Here is a 19,343-nt window from a genome sequence, read left to right as displayed (position 1 = left end):
ACAAGGCGAATGACCGGTGAGAGTTTTTTTGGGAGAACAAATTCCTAAGAGTTAAATCTGAGCAGTTTCCACTATCACTAACCATATATTTAACCAAGTTCTTTGCAATTTGACTCTGATGCAAACCTGGTAAAGTATCTTTTATGTAATGGCACAATATAATGAAGTTGCAGAATTTGATTATTTAGTAGAGTTTACCCATCCTGGTTTGACATTATTTACCAATATGCATTTAATAGGCACCCTAATAGTCATTTCATGCCCTGAGGACCATCTGCCTTTAAAGCCTTTAATTCTCAGAACTGGTCATTCACTAGTCTTTCTCAGAAAAAATAAAAATGCCATTTCCATTCAAAGCCATGAGTTAAAGATAACAAAACCCCCAAGAATACATGTCCTGAATAACTTAAAAATGGGGTCATTTTCATTTCCAATTCCTTTTGCATGCTTCTGAATTCACTATCATTATTACTTTACATTCACAATAATAATTATCTTCAATTATATTTCAAAATTAATTCTTTAGAAGTGGTGTTAGAATCATGTACTTACAGTCCGTGATTTTCAGCGTCCTCTTGACTTCTCCACTTCCCGATCCCCCACAACCATCTTCATCATCACACTCCCCGCTGACCTGTTCAGCCATGCCACCGCCACTGCCCATCTGCAGTTCCCACTTGTTGGGCTTGGGTGACCTACCCTGCAACAACTAAATATGGATACAAAAACACTTATTAATGGAAGACTCAAGTCATCTAAGGAAGTGATTCAGAAACGTGTCTAAATTAGAATGATTTTCTTATGGGGCTCTACTATTTTGGTGAGAATACTTTACCAAATTGAGTCTGTAAGAAAAATTAAAACTACTGAAATAATAATAGATAATGGGAAAGGTGTTACAGCTACAAAGGTCTACAATCTGCATATCGGCTCAATAATCAAGCTTTGCTTGAGGCTTTGGAAAGCCAATAAACCAGGCTTTCTTGCTCATGGATAGTTTGGCTGGAGAATCTTTTGTCTCTGAATTAACACGTTTAAGCTTGGTCAATCAAACTCCATCAGTCAAACTCCAGGACGACACAACTCCCTTTGCAGTATATTGGTTGATACTACTGTGCTGTGCTGTAAGCCAACAATCCAAAATTTCTCAAAACATAGAGTAATATTCTTCAAGAAAAGATTCTGTTAAAAGAATGTCGAATTTTGCACATATATGTGTATATAGCTTTAAACTTTCTTGGATCAGATGCATAGTCCAATGCATATGGCACAGAACTGAACCTGGGAACAAAAGACTTAGATCCCACTTCCATTTCTACAAATTACTTAGGAAATTTAACCAACTTCTTGGTTCTTGGTTCTCAAGTATTTTATTTACTAATATGAGCAAAATGGATGGAATAGCCATTTCCCCCTACAGCATGGGAGTGCTGGTAATATTTTTGAATAATATTGGTAATGCCTGAACTCCTTTTCAAGAAGATGATATCATGAATAATAGAATATTTCACTTAAAGCTAAGATGAGAGAAATGATTGAGTATGTGGCACACACCCCTGTAAGGCAGTATGGAACATATGACCAAGCATGAGCACAAGAGGGTACTGCTATATTATGAACAAAATGTACCACTGCTGAACACTTAATGGGCATTTAAATTTTTAGGGTGCTTCGTGAAAGTATCAGGGTTGTTACTTCTAGGAGATTTTCTAGATAATAGTATCGACTGGCAGACAATAATTAAACATGCAGCCCAACGACAATATTTCATATTGGAAAACAAAGGGTAAAATATCTGCAGTACAACTAAGATGAATATGTTTAGCATTTAATGAACACTTACATCAAAGAAGCTGGACTTTTTTATAAGCTTTCAAAATTAAAAATAAAATGAGGTCACAAATTGTGAAATATTACAATTCTTTAAAATTAATTTTTCCCTAACAAGAACGAAACAGTAAAACAATTTGACAATAATTTAAAAATTCTGGTCAGAATTAATTTCTATTTATTAGCATTTCCTAAATGTGTTAATAGGCGTTAAATTCAAAAAGATGTCTCCCCTGATTCTCTTGCATATTCCTCCAAACAAGAGGTTAATATTCCATAAGACATTCCCTTACTGAGAAGATCATACCCCGGGAAACAGGCCATCATATCTTACTTTTTCTCCACGTTTCAGTTTCTCATCCTCTTCACAATCCCTCTCACTGTTTCCAAGTCCCTGAATATGAGACATAATCACTGCTTCCTAAGACAAACTCATCAAAAAATATCCACAATTCTATCTGACCCACACTTCCAGGTTCCCAATAATCCTATCTCCCTCTGATGGGGTCAATATCTCTGCGTCCTCTGCATGAAAGTTCCATCTTACTATGTTCATTTTCTTCCTTCTCAATCATCACACATCCACAAATGTTCATTTTCGTTCTCACAACTATGATAAAATTTATCTTGCCAAAATCCCCTATACATTTCTAATCAACAAAAGCAAGATTTTCACAGTAAGATCCTTATTCAAACCCCACATCTTTTGGATTAAACTATTCCAATTTCTTCTTAGTTTGATCGTCTCTCTCCTCACACTTCCAGGAAAATAAAGATAAATGTTTCAGTCAATAGCAGAAATCTCTGTTCTTCCTTTGTAGTCTCTTTCTGGGAATCCATCCCGACAGATTGTGCTCTCACCTGTATACAAATTACACACAAGTCCTTATCTGCAGCTCTTGCCACAATACTTCATCTCTAAGCAGTGATTGGATATAAAAATGTATTCTACTGCTTTGTATCTTAAAATAAAACTTCCATCTCCACTATTCATGTATCATTACAACTTCTCTTCCCAACCCCTGATTGCAGGGGACATCAGTCTCTCCATCTACTACCACCAAATTATTTTCCCCAAATCAGTACTTTCACCATGTCATTTCTCTCTGCCTTACTGCTCTTTGTGACCCTTAACTGTCAAAAACTGCTAGTTCCCAACATGTGTCTAGAGGAGAAATATCACTAGCGATAGACAAATCACAGAAAGAGATCCTGTGGCAAAATGGTTGTGAAATTCCTATGATGGCCCCTTCTTGATACCCATGAACTAAAGGCTCATGAGAAACCTCACAGTAAGCAATCTTGTTTAACAGTTGAGACTCACTTCCCATTTTCCAAATTTACATAAGCAAATTACCCCTTCCCCTCACTCAACACCCACTGACATACATTTGGAAATGGGGCCTACAAAATACCATTCAAATACAGTTAAAAACTTTGTTTTTGTTAATTATGTCTAAGCACAATCCCCCAGCACCCAAATTCTGCCTCAGAGCAATCAGTTTGTTTGTCACACTGAAACTGTGTGAATTTATATGTCTATAATTTTGTTTGTGCTTGTTTTGTATTTTTCTCACTTCCAACTCTTGTTTTTCCTCCACATAGAATACCCCCTTTCTTCTTTCACAATTCATCATATCCTAAATCTCAAGTTCAACCTCAAATACCTCTTTTCCCACTCCATACATATTTCTTGGATCTTTTCAATCTATGTGAACCATTCACAGGCGCTTAATTAACTTTCTTAAGCATATGCCGTGTCTTTCTGACTAATGCTAAGTTTCTCAAGGATGAGACCATGATATTCTCATTTTTATGCTCCCAATCATTACCAGAGGGATATTTCCACATTATAGATGCTGAATAAATAAGTTTTAATTCATTTGCAATTTGAAAATAATTTATTAAATTTACCCTGTCTTCCACGCCCTTTACATCTAATTTAGGAAAGTGCTTTCACTTTTACTCAAATCTTCAGAGGCCATGATATTCTAGAACAGCTTTTGAATTCATGCTTATTGACTAGTAGATGAATTCACTTATTTATTCAATGACATTGAGTATATACTATGCAACTCATACATATGTTGAAGAATATAATTCACATCCAAGGAGAAGACATAGTCTTAGTTCTTAAAAAGTACTCAGTATATATTCCTTTTTAAAATTTTTAAAGTTTATTTATTTTGAGAAAGAGAGAAAGCATGAGTCAGGGAGGGGCAGAGACAGAGGGAGAGAGAGAGAATCCCAAGCAGGCTCCACACCATCAGTGCAGAGCCCGACGCTGGGCTCAAACTCATGAAACCATGAGATCATGACTTGAGCAAAAACTGAGAGTCAGACACTTAACTAACTGAGCCACCCAGGTGGCCCTATATTCCTTATTTCAAAAAAGGTTTTTAATGTTTATTTACTTTTGATAGAGAGGCAGAGTGTGAATGGGGGGTGGACAGAGAGAGAGGGAGACACAGAATCCAAAGCAGGCTCCAGGCTCTAAGCTGTCAGCGTAGAGCCTGATGCAGGGCTCGAACCCACAAACTGTGAGATCATGACCTGAGCCAAAGTCAGACACCCAACTGACTGAGCCACCCTGGTGCCCCTATATTCCTTCTTTCAAATTGGTCTACATGAATACGCAACAAGGTACAATCAAAATAAAAGAAATGATGTGAAAATCGGGGGTGGGGTGGGGGAAGCAGACTAATGATTTAGTTTTGTCATCTTGCCAAATGATTTTTCTTTTTGATCTTAGTAAGAAGTTCATCTCATTCCTGTGCTCCAGGAAGCATCTAAAATATTGTGGAAATAAAAATTTAACATTGAAGGATTATACCAAGAAATACTTCCCCAAAATATTTGTGTTTGCTACCCTATTAACTCAAGAGAAAAGGGGTATTCAAATTACCTTTTTAAATGAATACCTAGGAACAGGAATCTAGATAGGGTCAAAAACTTATTTATATAAAATATTCATTTTTTTCTAGAGTAGGAAGGGAACTTTAGCTTTATGATTGGGTCACCGGGTGATGAAATAGCCTCTTGTTCTTTCACAGGACATCAGCTCTTTATCGCCCTCTCCTCCTCCAAAGCCTGGGAGCAGCGTGCAGATCACTCCGCCATCTTTCTGTTGGCTCCACCTTCATGGGCAAGTGCCATTTCCCTTACTATCCTTAAGTCATTTTGGAGAAATATACACAGCTTCCATCAAAGACAAGCTTGCGCCCCATGTCTTTAGGTAAAACGAAACAAGTTCCACATGTTCACATTTAAAGCAACATACACAGGGGCGCCTGGGTGTCTCAGTTGGTTAAGCATCTGACTCTTGATTTCAGCTCAGTTCATGATCTCACCGTTCATGAGACTGAGCCCCTCATTGGGCTCTATGCAAACAGCATGGAGTCTGCTTAGGATTCTCTCTCTCTACTTCTCTCTCTCTCTCTCTGCCTCTCCCCTGTTCAGCTCTCTCTCTCTCTCAAAAGAAATAAATACACTTAAAAAAAAGCAATATATACAAATAAAATGACCCTGTAGAATGATAAAGAAGCCAATTTTTATAAATGACATATGAAAATCAGTCATATTACAGTAGATATACTCATGCCACACACTGTATCAAACATCGCTTCTTTTTATCACATACATGGATAGCTGTTCCATATACTCATAAAATACAGAACATATTAGAATTTTTCAAAATGTAAAGCCTTAAAATTTTAACATTACTCTCTGGGCCTACATTCTCTGCATCTGTAAATTAAGAGAACAATATCTGTTTGGAAGGTTTTGAGACTATTAATTGGTTTAATTATACAAAGTGCTACCATATTGTGAGTGCTCAGTAATGGTTAGTTATTTGTATCACAGTTATCATTATAACCGGTCGGAACTGATACTGGTTACCCTGATTCTGTCTTTCAAAAAGGGAACCCATGCCATGATCATCCTCATCCTGCCTTGACTTGATCTGAGTCTGCCCAGTTGTAAAGATGGCAGTATTTTGAACACTTGAACCTATTCCCAAGTCATGAAAGGTAGAAAGTCGATCAATACATACATATTTATAGAACAACTACAACAGAGGAAGGGCATGATTTTGAGTCCCAGACATACATTAATTGTGTGCCTTTAACCAACTCACTTAAGCCCATTAAAACTTATTTTATTCTACTGAATAATAATGCAAGGGGAAGCACTTTATGTAGTAGAAGGCACCATACTCATTTACAGTGTCCTGTGCAAGACGCCGCATCCATAAAATTGAGAAGCAGAGTGAGGACAGTGAAAAAACCCACAACTTTTAGGGTGTTCCTCCTTTCCTCAATGCCATGCAGTTTGTGCAGTCAGCTGATTAGCTGAAAATAGTCAGTTCTGATGACTGATGCTTCCTGCTTATGTTTAATTGGTTTAGGAAACTCATTAGTTATGCTATCTTGGAGGATGAGTTCGGTGGGTAGAATATCTGATGACTCTAAGGCAAATGTATTTCTTTCAGCTGGTGAATTAATCTCTCAATAGACTCAATTTGCTTTTTACTAACGGTCTGGCAATATCCCATAGTTGCAATATCCTTTCAAACACTTACAATAAAATCTGGCTAGAGATGGCTCACATACACAACATGTTTGCTGTGAAAGAGAAACATATTCATCCAAAATTTCCAAATGTGAAAGCAATTGAACATGCCTCAAAATCCTATACATAGTAATGCATCTCTAAAATATTTCCTCCTCCGTCCCCTTACAATCATTTACACGGATATACAAGAAGTACATATGTATATGGAAAATATTAGTCATCAGACACGAGCCTCTACTCATCTATTCAAGTGCAGACATGGTAAAACCTGTTTTCTGAGTTTACGCTATTGATGAGAACATGTTGTTGAAATTAAATGTTGACAGAAAAACTTCAATCTAAAAAACTAAAGATACAGAAAAAAATTATTTTTTTTAATATATGAAATTTATTGTCAGATTGGTTTCCATACAACACCCAGTGCTCATCCCAAAAGGTGCCCTCCTCAATACCCATTGTACAGAAAAAAATTATACTTTCACTTCATCAGTTATAAGGCATCTCTAAAGATATATTTTAAGTATAGAATAAAAAATCTCTTTGAATATATACACGCAAATATATACATATATATGAATTTAATTTTGTTATAAAGCACTTGGTATCTGCACTTTCATACAGTTTAAGTGAAACTTAAAAAGAAATGTATGGGAAATAGGAAAACAACGGAAGCTCATAACATTTTAAAATTGGAACTCTGATTCAAAATTCCTCGTGATGTATTTTTAAAGTTATCTCCGTTACATATTTCAAATGAGACCTTTAAAAAAAACTTCTTATATAATATGCCCTCATCTTTTTTTGCAATTTCACTTCCCTTCCCCCAAACCTCTAACTCTGACCCCATCTAGACCCCAACCCGGTCCATCCTTTTTTCACCTCCCTTATGAACACAATTACAATCATATTTTACAAATCTTTTTCTAGCAAATTTTCCCACTCTTCCTCTTTCAAATTAAAAAAAAAATAATAATTTATGTTAAGCTAACCTAACCATAGATCTCCAAGTTCATATTTTCAAAAGCAGTTAAGCCACAATAGACCATTCCACCTAAAAAGCCAAACACATTTTACAGTGTGTCATGTTATGTTACGTTGACCAGACACAGAAGTCATTTCTGTAGGATTTCTTGTCAGTGTTTGCTTTAAGTTTGAGCTTTCTGATCTCGGCTTCTGTTACCCAGTGATTTGAAAGGTCACTGTTCTGTTGGCATTTAGTTTATGCAAGGCAGTCTGGCAATTTATAAAAGTCTTGTGATTTTGTAAATAGAATACTGAACTTAAAAAAGGCTTACCACATTCACTATCTGGCCTCTAATGCTTCAAGAAATCATTTATTTCTAGTCCCCTTAAGAAAATTCTGTATGTCTCCTTTCACTGTGCTAAAACTTATCTTCAACTCAGAATGTGGCCGGTTCTGTCTTCTGAGTTGCCATGCCAAAAGTGACCAGATACGTCTATAATTAATGTGTGTTCCAGTCCAACCCCTATGTTTGACCTCATGGGAGAGTTTAAACTAAAAGCTAATGAGTAAGTGCAGAAATAAAATGGAAGTAGGGATACAAACACAACCTCAAAAAGAACTCAGAAAAAATGAGAGACTTTTTCTTTTTTTTCAAAAGAGGAAGTGCCCATGCCAAATGTTAGCAATTCTCAAATGGCTTTTGTGAAACGTCTGTGTGACAACACTCTGAAGACCCGGAAAGAATTGCTAAAAAAGAAAAACAGAAGAAAACAACAACAACAACAATAACACACACACACACACACACACACACACACACTCACAAACACATGCACACACAACATTTCTTACAAGACAACCCCAGAGTTAATTTTGGAGCTTTCAATCAAAACATCCATGCTGAGTTAGCTGGACAGATATAGAAGATCAACGGCTACAATAGGGAAGGAACAAGGCCACTTTGTGACAAGCAATGTATAAGGACCCTGCAGCAGGAGCATGGGAGACGAGGGGAGGAGGAGAATGGAGCCTATCTATATTGCAAACATGTAAGATGTTCAATGGACTAAGTGGATGTGTAATGCAAATTTCTTGAAGTCAGACGTTTCATTACGTAGGACATGAGGCATGACATTTATAATTGCCCCACCCCCCACCCCCAAAAAAGGTGAGAATTGTTTTCTTGATGCTGCTATCTTACTTCCCAAGTAGTTTATTAATTTTCCAAATCATTACTGCATATTGCACACTAGATATTGTATATCTACATAGACACACACACAAATCACATTGCATATTGTCACGCACAATTATAGGATAGACACCATCCAGGTTTCTAGCTGTTCCAGGTGAGTCTATGATTAAAATTAAAGAGCATCCTAAACCAGAAAAATCAGATATTAAATAATCTCATTATTTTACATTTCTTGGGTGAAGCGTGAATTTGTATTATTCATGGTGTGGTTTATCATCGAGGAGTCATTTTTTAACATGCTGAAAGCCTATATCTCTGTTCCTAGGTCTTCATATGCATGAGAATACTTAAATAACCACCATGTAATACAGACTTAACATGCATATTTGCCCTAAAAACACAGATTACCTCAGGAAACGGCCTCTCCCTGGTTTGGATGCTACAGCAACTCAAGGTACTAGTAATTTACTGCTAAGAACATGCCTAACAATTTGCCTCATTATCTTGTATCATCTTCCTGACACTATAAGGCACAACGACCAAATTTCCAAAATCAAAGATAGAACTGAACATCTGCTCCCTCTGAGCAAACAAGTGAAAGTATTCCAAAACATGGATGGATTGACTGAAGATGAATTCTAGATAACTGATCATCAGCTAGTGAATCAGGTTTCCATTAAGCACACTCTACAGAAGTGAATCGGGACCCATATCAGAAAGGTAATTTTAACTTTACATGCATTTGCTAGTTAATGGTATAATATTAATTTTGGTTGTGTTACTAAGGGAGTGGTTTTCTTTGCTCAGTTCATCTGCTAAATGTTGCTTTATCTTGGCTCAGTCAAAAAGAAAAGGATTGGCAATGTTAGCAATTCAGTTATCTCTACTGACAGAAAGACCATGAAATTTTTACATGGAATACAGGAATTAGCATTTCCATTATTTAGATTTTCCCTTGCCATTTCTTTTTATTATCTTAATATATTTCTAACAGGACTACAGGATTTATGTCATCCAACTGATACATGTTGGAATCACTGTCCTTGAATGATTGATCTGTATAAGCCTGATGTCATGAGAAACAGACAAGGGAAAAAAATAAAAGGAAGGAAGGAAAGGAGGGAGGGAGAAAGGAAACCTTTAATCATGATACATTGTCGATGTAAGGGTTCCAGATTAGAAAAGATTTTTATTTGCTATTTCGTCAAAAGTTCCATTATCTTTTAGAAAGAACTGTGACGGATTGCAAATTCATTTAAAACCTAGTTTTGGCAACTAATCTAGATTGCCTTCACTGGCCAGCTGTGCGGAACTCATCCTCAGATGCTCTATTAAAACATTCTAGGAGAGATGCCCTTAAAGTTCCCCAGTCTATTAAAGGTTTACTTCCAAGGAGCTCGTTCTGATCTCATTTAGTACGACACCCTTGTGTATGCCAGATGGTAACAAGAGTTATAGCTTCACACATGTCATTCTGATTTTCACCTTTGCAGTGAAAGTCCCTTAATCTAGCTTTCTTTACATAAACCACAAAAATACGGACAAAGATATGCTAAGCCAGGATTAAGGAATTGTGATCTTGGTAAATATTCTAGAAATAATTTGAGAAAAATTAGTAAAATTTGAGGCTGTGGTTGCCTTGGGGAAAGGGCAGGTGGGTGTTTGGGATTCTAGGCTAGATTCTTCCATTAATGATTTAAATGTGTGCCTAAACAAACTTTAATTTTGCTGAGCCTAAATGTTTTAGCTGAAAAAAAGGAGGAGGTTGAAAGTCCCCAGGTGTGCCTTCTGGCTCTAAAATTTTCAATTCTAACTTGTTTCAAGCCATTCTAACATTTGGTTTAGAAACTGGCATTCTAGGGGAGCTTGGATGGCTCAGTCGGGTAAGCATCCAGGTCTTGGTTTCGGCTCAGGTCATGATCTCACTGCTTCCTGGGCTCATGCCCCTCATCAGGCTCTGTGCTGACAGTGCAGAGTCTGCATGGGATTCTCTCTCTCTGTCTCTCACTGCCCCTCCCTGACACATGCTGTCTCTCTTTCTCTCTCAAAATAAAAACTTTATTTTTTTTTTTAAAAGAAATAGGTATTCTATCATCAAGGGTTATTGCAGCCCTCCTTGACCTACATTTTAATTCTATTCCTTTTTCTGTTAGCTTTAATTTTTGAAGTTTTGTTTTAAATTTTTTTTAACGTTTATTTATTATTGAGAGAGAGAGAGAGAGAGAGCATGAGCATAGGAGGGGCAGACACAGAATTTGAAGCAAGCTCCAGGCTCTGAGCTGTCAGCACAGAGCCCAACAGGGGGCTCGAACTCAAACAAACTGTGAGATCATGACCTGAGCCAAAGTCAGACGCTCAACCAACTGAGCCATCCAGGCACCCCTAATTTTTAGAGTTTTAAAATGTACAGTATATGTTTCTTATAGGCTGAATCATGTTTCTGCAAAAATATATTTTGAGGTCCCAAACTCCAGGACCTCCAAACATGACCTTCTTTTTTTTTTAATTTTTTAATGTTTATTTGTTTACTTTTGAGTGGGGGCGGGGGGAGCCGGCATGAGTGGGGAAGGGGCAGAGAGAGAGGGAGACACAGAATCTGAAGCAGGCTCCAGGCTCTGAGCTGTCAGACAGAGCCCTATGCAGGGCTCGAACTCACTGACCACGAGATCATGACCTGAGCTGAAGTCAGACACTCAACCGGCTGAGTCACCCAGGCACCCCAAACATGACATTCTTTGAAAATAGGGTCTTTACAGAGGTAATAAAGTGAAAATGAGATCATTAGGGTGGGGCCTAACGCAATATGATTACTGTCCTTATAAAAAGGGGAACTGTGAACACAGGGCCAGACATGAACAGAGTGAACACTATACAAGGACATAGCAGGAAAATGTATGTGACAGTGTAGGGTTGGCCGACACACCTACAAGCCAAGGAGGTCAAATGCTGCCAGAAAACCAGCAGAAGCTAGGAAAGAGGCATGGAGCAGATTCACAGCCCTCAGAAGGACCCACCCTTGCTGACTCTTTGATTTCCAACTTCCAGACTCCAGAACTGTGACGCAATAAATCCACTGTGTTAAGCCACTATTTGTGGTCTATTGTTACAATAACCCTTACGGTTGAATACAAACATACATACTAAATAGTGCAAAAGTCATAAGTGTGTAACCTCAAGAATTCGACATGTACTCAGCCATGTGATCACCATTAGCATGATACAGAACATTACCAGCATTTCGGAAGCCTCTTTTACGCCTCATTTTCTTCTCCCAAATATAACACAATTTTGACTTCTACCACAGATTCATTTTTCCTGAGGAACTTTATATGAATGCAAGCATGTCTGTGACATTCCAAATGTAGCAGAAATTCATTCTTTTTAATTACTGTATTTTATTCTATAGTATCAATGAACCATAACTTAATTTCCCATTGTGTTGGTAGACAATTGTACTATTTTGAGTGTCTGGATGTAAAAATACCGTTGCTGTGAAAATCTTGTAAATGTCTTTCAGTGTAAAAAAAATGGTCATATATGTTGGGTATATACCTAAATATGAAATTGTGAGGTCATGGAGGTCGGTATCTGTGTAGTGAAACTAGCTTTATTTGTTTATTTCCTCCTTCTTAATATTGATGTATAATTTATTAATATAGTCTACAGATCTTAAATGTACAGTTCAGTGAGTTTTTGCATAGGTATACAGGCAAAAATACAACTCAAATTAGAATATAGTACAAGCATCCCAGAAATCTATCATCTCAGTCTATAACAAGAATCAGAAGATAACTGCTATTCTGATCTCTACTTACATAGATTCATTTGCCTGTTAATGAATTTAATAAAGATAGTATCATGTAGTATATATCCTCTTGTATATGGCTGTTTATATTCAACATTATGTTTTAAACATTTATCATATTATTGTATGTATCAACTATTCATTATTATTGTGTAGGGGAGAAAAAGTATCTTTTCTTTCTACCCTTTTAAGTTCTCAACTACAATCTCTGCAACAAAAGACAGATTAACAAGAGAAAAGCATACAAATTTATTTAATAGGAATTTTATATGACACAGGAGCCTTCATTAGGAAGAAGCAGTTAAAGCTGAGCATTCTTATGCTAGGTTTGATGAAGAGCAGAAAATCATGGGAAAATGTGATAGGACAAAAAAGGCTACGAGCTAAGTGGGGAAAAAGCTTGTTGTTCAGATTCTCCTGAGCTGAGTCCCTAGTCTTTGGAGATAAGGATACTCCCTACCCTGTTTATAGTGAGAGCACCTTTCATATTAGGGTCTTAAAACCTGCTTCAGGGGAAGGTTCCTGCACTTGCCCTTTCTCAAATTTCTTCAGCTCAAAATATTCAATTCGTCATGATGTCATATTTTGACGTTGCCTTTCCTGAACCCTGTCAATTGCAATATAGGTGTTCCATTTTATGCATAGACAGCAACTTATTTAGCATTGGACTATTCATCTGTTCTCAGTTTGAGGATACGATAAATAATGCTAATTGCATATTGTTGTGCATATTTTTTGAATGACTTAAGCATTCATTGATCTTGAGTGTATACCCAGGAGTGGAATTGCTGAGACAAAGGGTATATTAATATTTATCTTTAATAGACATTGCCAGAATAGATTTCCGATATGGTTCTTCAGGTTTAAATTTCCACCAACAATACACACCACTTCCAGTTATCCCATGCTTTCTTCAAGACTTGGTAATATTGGCTGTTTTAATTTTAGTTGTTTTGTGGGCATGTAGTGATAGTTTTAGTGATTTATTTCTAGGGGTACCTGGGTGGCTCAGTTAGTTGAGCGTCTGACTTCATTCAGCTCAGGTCATGATCTCACCAATTGTGAGTTCAAGCCCCTAGCAGGCTCTCTAGGGGCAGCGCAGAGCCTGCTTCAGATCCTCTGTCCCCCTCTCTCTGCCCCTCCCCCATTCCCACTGTCTCTCTCAAATATAAATAAAACCTAAAAAAAGATGATTTATTTTTATATGATTTTGATTTTTTCTTTAAATTTTTTTGATGTTTATTTATTTTTGAAAGAGAAAGAAAGAGAGAGAGAGAGAGAAAACATGAGTAGGGGAGGGGCAGAGAAAGAGGGAGACACAGAATCCAAAGCAGGTTCCAGGCTCTGAGCTGTCATCACAGAGCCTGACGGGGGGCCTGAGAACCATGAGATCATGACCTGAGCCGAAGTGGGACGCCAAACCAATTGAACCAACCAGGTGCCCCTGATTTTGATTTTTTTTTTCATCCTCTAATATAAGGTGACTTTTCAAGTCATTTACCCATAGGAAAAAACAGGTTATCTATATTTTCTAATGGATTTCTAAGAGTTCTTTATAAATTCCAGATATGACTTTGTTTTCATGTTTATGTAATATTTTTATTATTTTTGTCTTTCCTTGCTATTTTTAGATGGATCATTTTTTATTGCTTGTTAGCCTCTTGTTACACCCTTTTGAATATCTTAGATATTATAATTGTAATATTTATGTATAGTATAATATTTATTCTAGACTTATTACTTTCGATAAGTATACTTATTGAATATAAGTATTCAATACTACTTTCAATAGTATTACCACTTCGGCAACAATATAAGAACCTTAGAAAAGTTAAACACTATTTAGCCACTCTCATTATCACATTTTATTTCAATATATATTATAAATTCCAGAGGCCAATTCTTATGTTTACCCCTCCTTCTCATGTGTATTTCATGGTAAATACCCCCCCCCAATTCCTTTTAATATCCTTGTCAGATTTTAATGTCAATATATGCTTCCCGCAGCAAATTAGGAAGAATCCTCTCTTTTGTATGTATTTCCTGAAAGTGCTTGTATAAGATTAAATCTATTCATTCCTTTTATTTTTAGAAGAATTTACCAGATAATCTGTCTGTGCTTGAAATTTCTGTGTGTGTATGAGTGTGTGTGAGTGTGTGTGTGTGTGTGTGTAAAATGTGTTAATTATAGATATGGTTTCTATAATTGATACAGAGCTCATTCTGATTGTCAAATTTTCTTCTTGTGCCAATATTTTAAGATTTGTTTTCAGTGAACTTCATTGCTTCCTGTAGTTTCATGCTTCTTTTAGGAATTATTTTTCCTTAGCCTGAAGAACTGAAGTATTTCTTGTAGCTCAGGTCTGCTAGGTAAGCATTCACTCAACATTTATGTGACAAAATAGATTTTATTATGCCTCATTTACATGTATATTTTCACTGGTCATAGAATTCTGGATTGACATAATTTTCCCCTCAGCATGTTAAAGAAAGATGCCATTCTACTGTCTTTAGTTTTTGTTGAAAATCTTAGTTTTGCTCTTTTACTTGGTTTTAAGACTTTCATTTTGTCTTGATTCAACAGTTTGACTAAGATCCACCTAGTTATGGTTTTCTTTGTATTATGTTGCTTAGGTTTTGTTGAGTTTCTTAAGAACGGACCTTTTTCCTTTATCAGTTGTACAACTTTCTTGACCAATTGGTCTTCAAATATTTGTCTTTCCTACTCCCTCTCACGTGTCTTTCTTGGTCTCCAGTTGCAGGTAAATTAGACATTTTGATGGTGGCCCAGGCCTCTTATGCTTTGTTCTGCTTTATCTGATTTCTGTTCTTCAGTTTAGATTATTTCTGTGGATCTGGATCTCTCTTCACGTTCACTTATTTGGGTTTTCTTGTATTTACTGTGATTTACACCTATTCAGTGATTTAGGTTCAATTAGTGGGCTTTTCTGTTTTAAAATACCTACCTAATTTTTTATATAGATTCCAGTTCTTTGTGAAAATGTCCACCTTTTCATTCTGTTTATTCTAATTTTATTACCATATGAGCATCAACCAGCTTTCAGAGATATCAAGATTAGCTCTTTGCTTTGTTTCTCCACTGCAACCTCAAAACCTGAGAAATGTCTGGGGTGAGGTTCTGGGGGTTGGCCATACGTTTATGGCAGACCCCTCCCTTTCAACGATTTTATCTCCTAAGCACTGTGAGATCCTGGAAGATTTCATTCTGCCTTCTAGAATCCCTTGGTATAGTTCCTCAGCCTCACATATACCCGAGAACTCGGCAGATAGCTCTCCAGAAAAGAAGTCTTGTGTACCACTGTCTACTTTACCCCAAGATTCATCCAGGTCAGGCCCACTCCTCAGCCTCTACCCACAGTCAGAAAAAGCTTCCAGAGAATAAACATTGACAAATAGCCCATGTTGGCAGGACTCTCCAGTCTATAAATTTTAGTTCTTTAGCTCTTTTGGTTGTCCCAGTTGTCCTTAAAATTTTAATTATATAATGTATCTACATTCTAATTGTTGCAACAATTCTTTGGCCAAGTCTGACCTATATACCAAACTTGCATTCCCTTTACTTTTAGTACTTTATTTGTTAATACAGAGTCTTTTAATTTTTTTTTCTGAAAGCATCTTAAAATTCATAAAAGTTTATGTCATGAAATTTTTGCAGAACTGAATATTCCAAAAATAAACATAGACTTTCAACTCATGTTATCTTTTTTACATGCTCATCTTAGGAATCAATGGACCACCAAAATTGCTTCTCAAATTAAAAATATATCTGGAAATTGTCCAAAAAGGATTTAAGATGGCTTTTCTAGAAAGAGGTCTTGCTAGTGGGACTCTGAACTCTCTGACAGAAGTAAAAATAAAAATGTCTTGTAATTATGAAGACCATTCAGGTATATTTATTGACATTCTTACTGCTTCATCTTGAGGGGCTGACCTACAGGTACATAGAAATATACCCAGAACAATGGAGAGATAGAAGATTTAAACCAGCATGTTCTAATTTTTTAAATTAAAAAAAATTTTTTTTGAGAGAGAGAGAATGAGCAGGGGAGGGATAAAGGGAAAGAGAGAACCCAAGTAGGCTCCAGGCTCAGTGCAGAACCTGAGGTGGGGCTTGATCCCATAACCCTGGGATCATGACCTGAGCCCAAATCAAGAGTTGGACGCTCAATGGACTGAGCCACCAGGTGCCCCTCAACCAACATGTTCTGAGGAAGTAGTTTAGAATGTGACAGTGTATCTTGTTTTTAAGTCAGCTGGCCAAATGTAATTCAAATATGTTATACACAAACCCTTTGTGTCCCTGAAGAGAGCTCTGTAATGATGTAGATGCCACTAGGGGAATTATCAGGAATACTATCATGAACCATCCTCTGCGGTGCTGAGTAAGAAATTTACTTTGGTCTGTAAGCCTCAAGTTAAAGGAGGGAGAAATAACAAACAAATAAACCCTGAGAACATGTTGGAATGAGTGACAGACAGAAATGTCAGCATCTATTATCAAAAGACCCAGAGAAAATAGGGAAGACTAGGGTAGAACTGAGTCAATATTCTGTAAATTTTTAAAGAAGGTAAATATTAGAAGAAAGGAAGATTGATCTGAGGAACAGCCCTTCACCTGCAGTAGTAAAGCATCCATCAGGTAGGGCATGGGCAAATGACAACCTTAGTACCTCAAAATTCAGTTTTGTTCCATCAAAGAGTGAAAATGTTGTTGAACCTCAAATTAGTCCAAATAACTTTCTGGCCTGATGAATTTTGCCAAGATAATAAGTTCTGGGCGGGGGGCGGGGGGGGGGGTCTTTGTATTTTCCTTACTTTAAAATTACAAAAGCACCTTCTTATTATATAATCCATTCACATTATAATCTTTTAGGCAATATGGAAAATCTTATGAAGTTCAATAAAACATTTATACATTTAAATTTTAAATATCCAATACAGTGCTTTACCAGTCTCTACTTGGCATTTTCCCCATGTCCCTATACCAGTGAGTGCCCTTAAATAATTGAAATAAATGTATACATATATATACTTACATATGTATACATTTATACATATATATTTATTCCACATAACAATTTCATACTATAAAAGGTAATATTTTCATTTAAAAATTAAGTATTAGTATCTTTTGATAGATATGCCAGAGGCAGCACAAGAGCTATTTATTTTTGGCACAAACTGGCTTCCTTTTGATAACTGCTCTCATGTCCTGAGTGTTCCCTCTCTCTTCCATGTATTCAGTGTCATATCATTTTTTAGCTCTTCACACAGGCTTTCCTGGAAGATGCAATTTCCCCTTCCTTTGATCATAATACTTTCTTAAACAATATTGCTATTCCCTTGCAATTGATTCAATGTGAGTATTAGGGGGAAAAATGACCAGCTGATTAGAACACTTTACTTATGGGCTGGGTGGAAAGAAGACATATCCCTCCAAAACTGCACTGAAATATAAAGGGAGGAGATTGTCAATTCAGAGCTATGCAGGCACCATCACGGATTCTTCTTCCTTATTGTCAGTTATAGATCTAAGCCAGAAGGGTACTGACGATAGAAATGGAAAGGGGAAGTGTGTGTGTGTGTGTGTGTGTGTGTGAAGGCAGCCACTTGAATGCAGTCATCTCAAGGCCTGACAGAGAAGGATTCATTTCCAAGCACACACGCACGAGAGCTGGCAGGATTTAGTTCCTTGACAGTTGTTGGACTGAGGACTCCTTTGATTTCTCGCAACATGGGCCTCCCTGTAAAGCATCTTACAACATGGCAGCTCTCTTTATCTTAGCAAGAAAGCAAGAGAGCAGGAGAGGGTAACAGCAAGGTGGGGAGAGGGCCAGCAAGATGCACGTCTGTTTTGTAACCTAATCCCAGAAGTAACATCCCTTTACTTTTGCTACATTGTGTGTTTCAGAAACAAGACATTAGGTCCAGCTCGCACTCAAGGAGAGGGGATCACTCAAAGGCATGAACACTAGGAAGTGGGATCATCGAGAGCTATATCAGAAACTGCCTATGACACCATCCAGGTAATTACCACTAGTATATTATTTGTCTTCAGAAATATACTTAAATAAAGCTCTAGAATAACAGTCTAGGATTAAATTAAATTAAAATAATGGTCTCTACAGCTCTGTATCCTGCTCCATACCCCCAGAGTTATATATAAATGTAGCAGTTGTTTCTCTTCTTTACCACCAGACTCCAGCATGATTCACCCACACAGCAGAGACCCTCTATGTGTTTGCCTAAGCCAGATTCGTCAGAATCTATATGTTATTGACATGCCAGTGACTATTTTTACCCATTCTGGAAAGCCGATCAATTTTCCACATTCCCCATTCTCAACTCTCAAGAGTGTTGATTGCTTTTTACAACTAATCTCTTCTCCTCCTTGTCACCTGGGCTTCCGCAGCAACAATACCCCTGACTACATTTTCTTTCTTCTTTTTGCAATGTCTTTTTCTCCGTCTTCATGCAATTTTAAGCAAAGAGACTTTTTCTAAACATTTTCTAGCAATGCATGCTCCTGCACAGTGTGACCTGACTACTTACATCAGTTACAATTTCCAGCTCTTTTCAGTTCTTCTCTTCTTCTTAGTTGAGCTCACAAATGATTCTACACCAAAGAGGAATAAGATGGAATGGCAGATAATTCTGGAAGACCGTTGTAAGAATTGCTAAGATTTTGGGGTGCCTGGGTGGCCCAGTCGGTTGAGCGTCCGACTGTGGCTCAGGTAATGATCTCACAGTTCGTGAGTTTGGGCCCCGTGTTGGGTTCTGTGCTGACAGCTTGGAGTCTGCTTCAGATTCTGCATCTCCCTCTCTCTCTGCCTGCTCGTGCTCTGTCTCTCTCTCAAAAATAAACAGACATTAAAAAATTTTTAAATAAAGAACTGCTAAGATTTTATTGAATAGTTTCTATCATCCTTTTGATGCTTACTTATATTGCTTAT

The 19,343-nt window shown here is 37.1% G+C and overlaps 1 protein-coding gene across 1 annotated transcript in view; it reads right to left on the bottom strand.

Annotated features, from left to right (window-relative positions):
* LOC115512044 (glypican-5) overlaps positions 1-19,343 on the bottom strand; it is a 944,740-nt gene that overhangs the window by 731,625 nt on the left and 193,772 nt on the right. The window contains exon 3 of the mRNA XM_032593621.1: positions 553-709. Coding sequence (XP_032449512.1) covers positions 553-709 — 157 coding nt within the window. The remainder of the gene's footprint in view (positions 1-552; positions 710-19,343) is intronic.

This window comes from Lynx canadensis, chromosome A1, assembly GCF_007474595.2.
Source record: "Lynx canadensis isolate LIC74 chromosome A1, mLynCan4.pri.v2, whole genome shotgun sequence".
NCBI lineage: Eukaryota > Metazoa > Chordata > Mammalia > Carnivora > Felidae > Lynx > Lynx canadensis.
The sequence above is the reverse complement of the archived record's forward strand: the minus strand, read 5'-3'. Positions and strand labels throughout refer to the sequence as shown.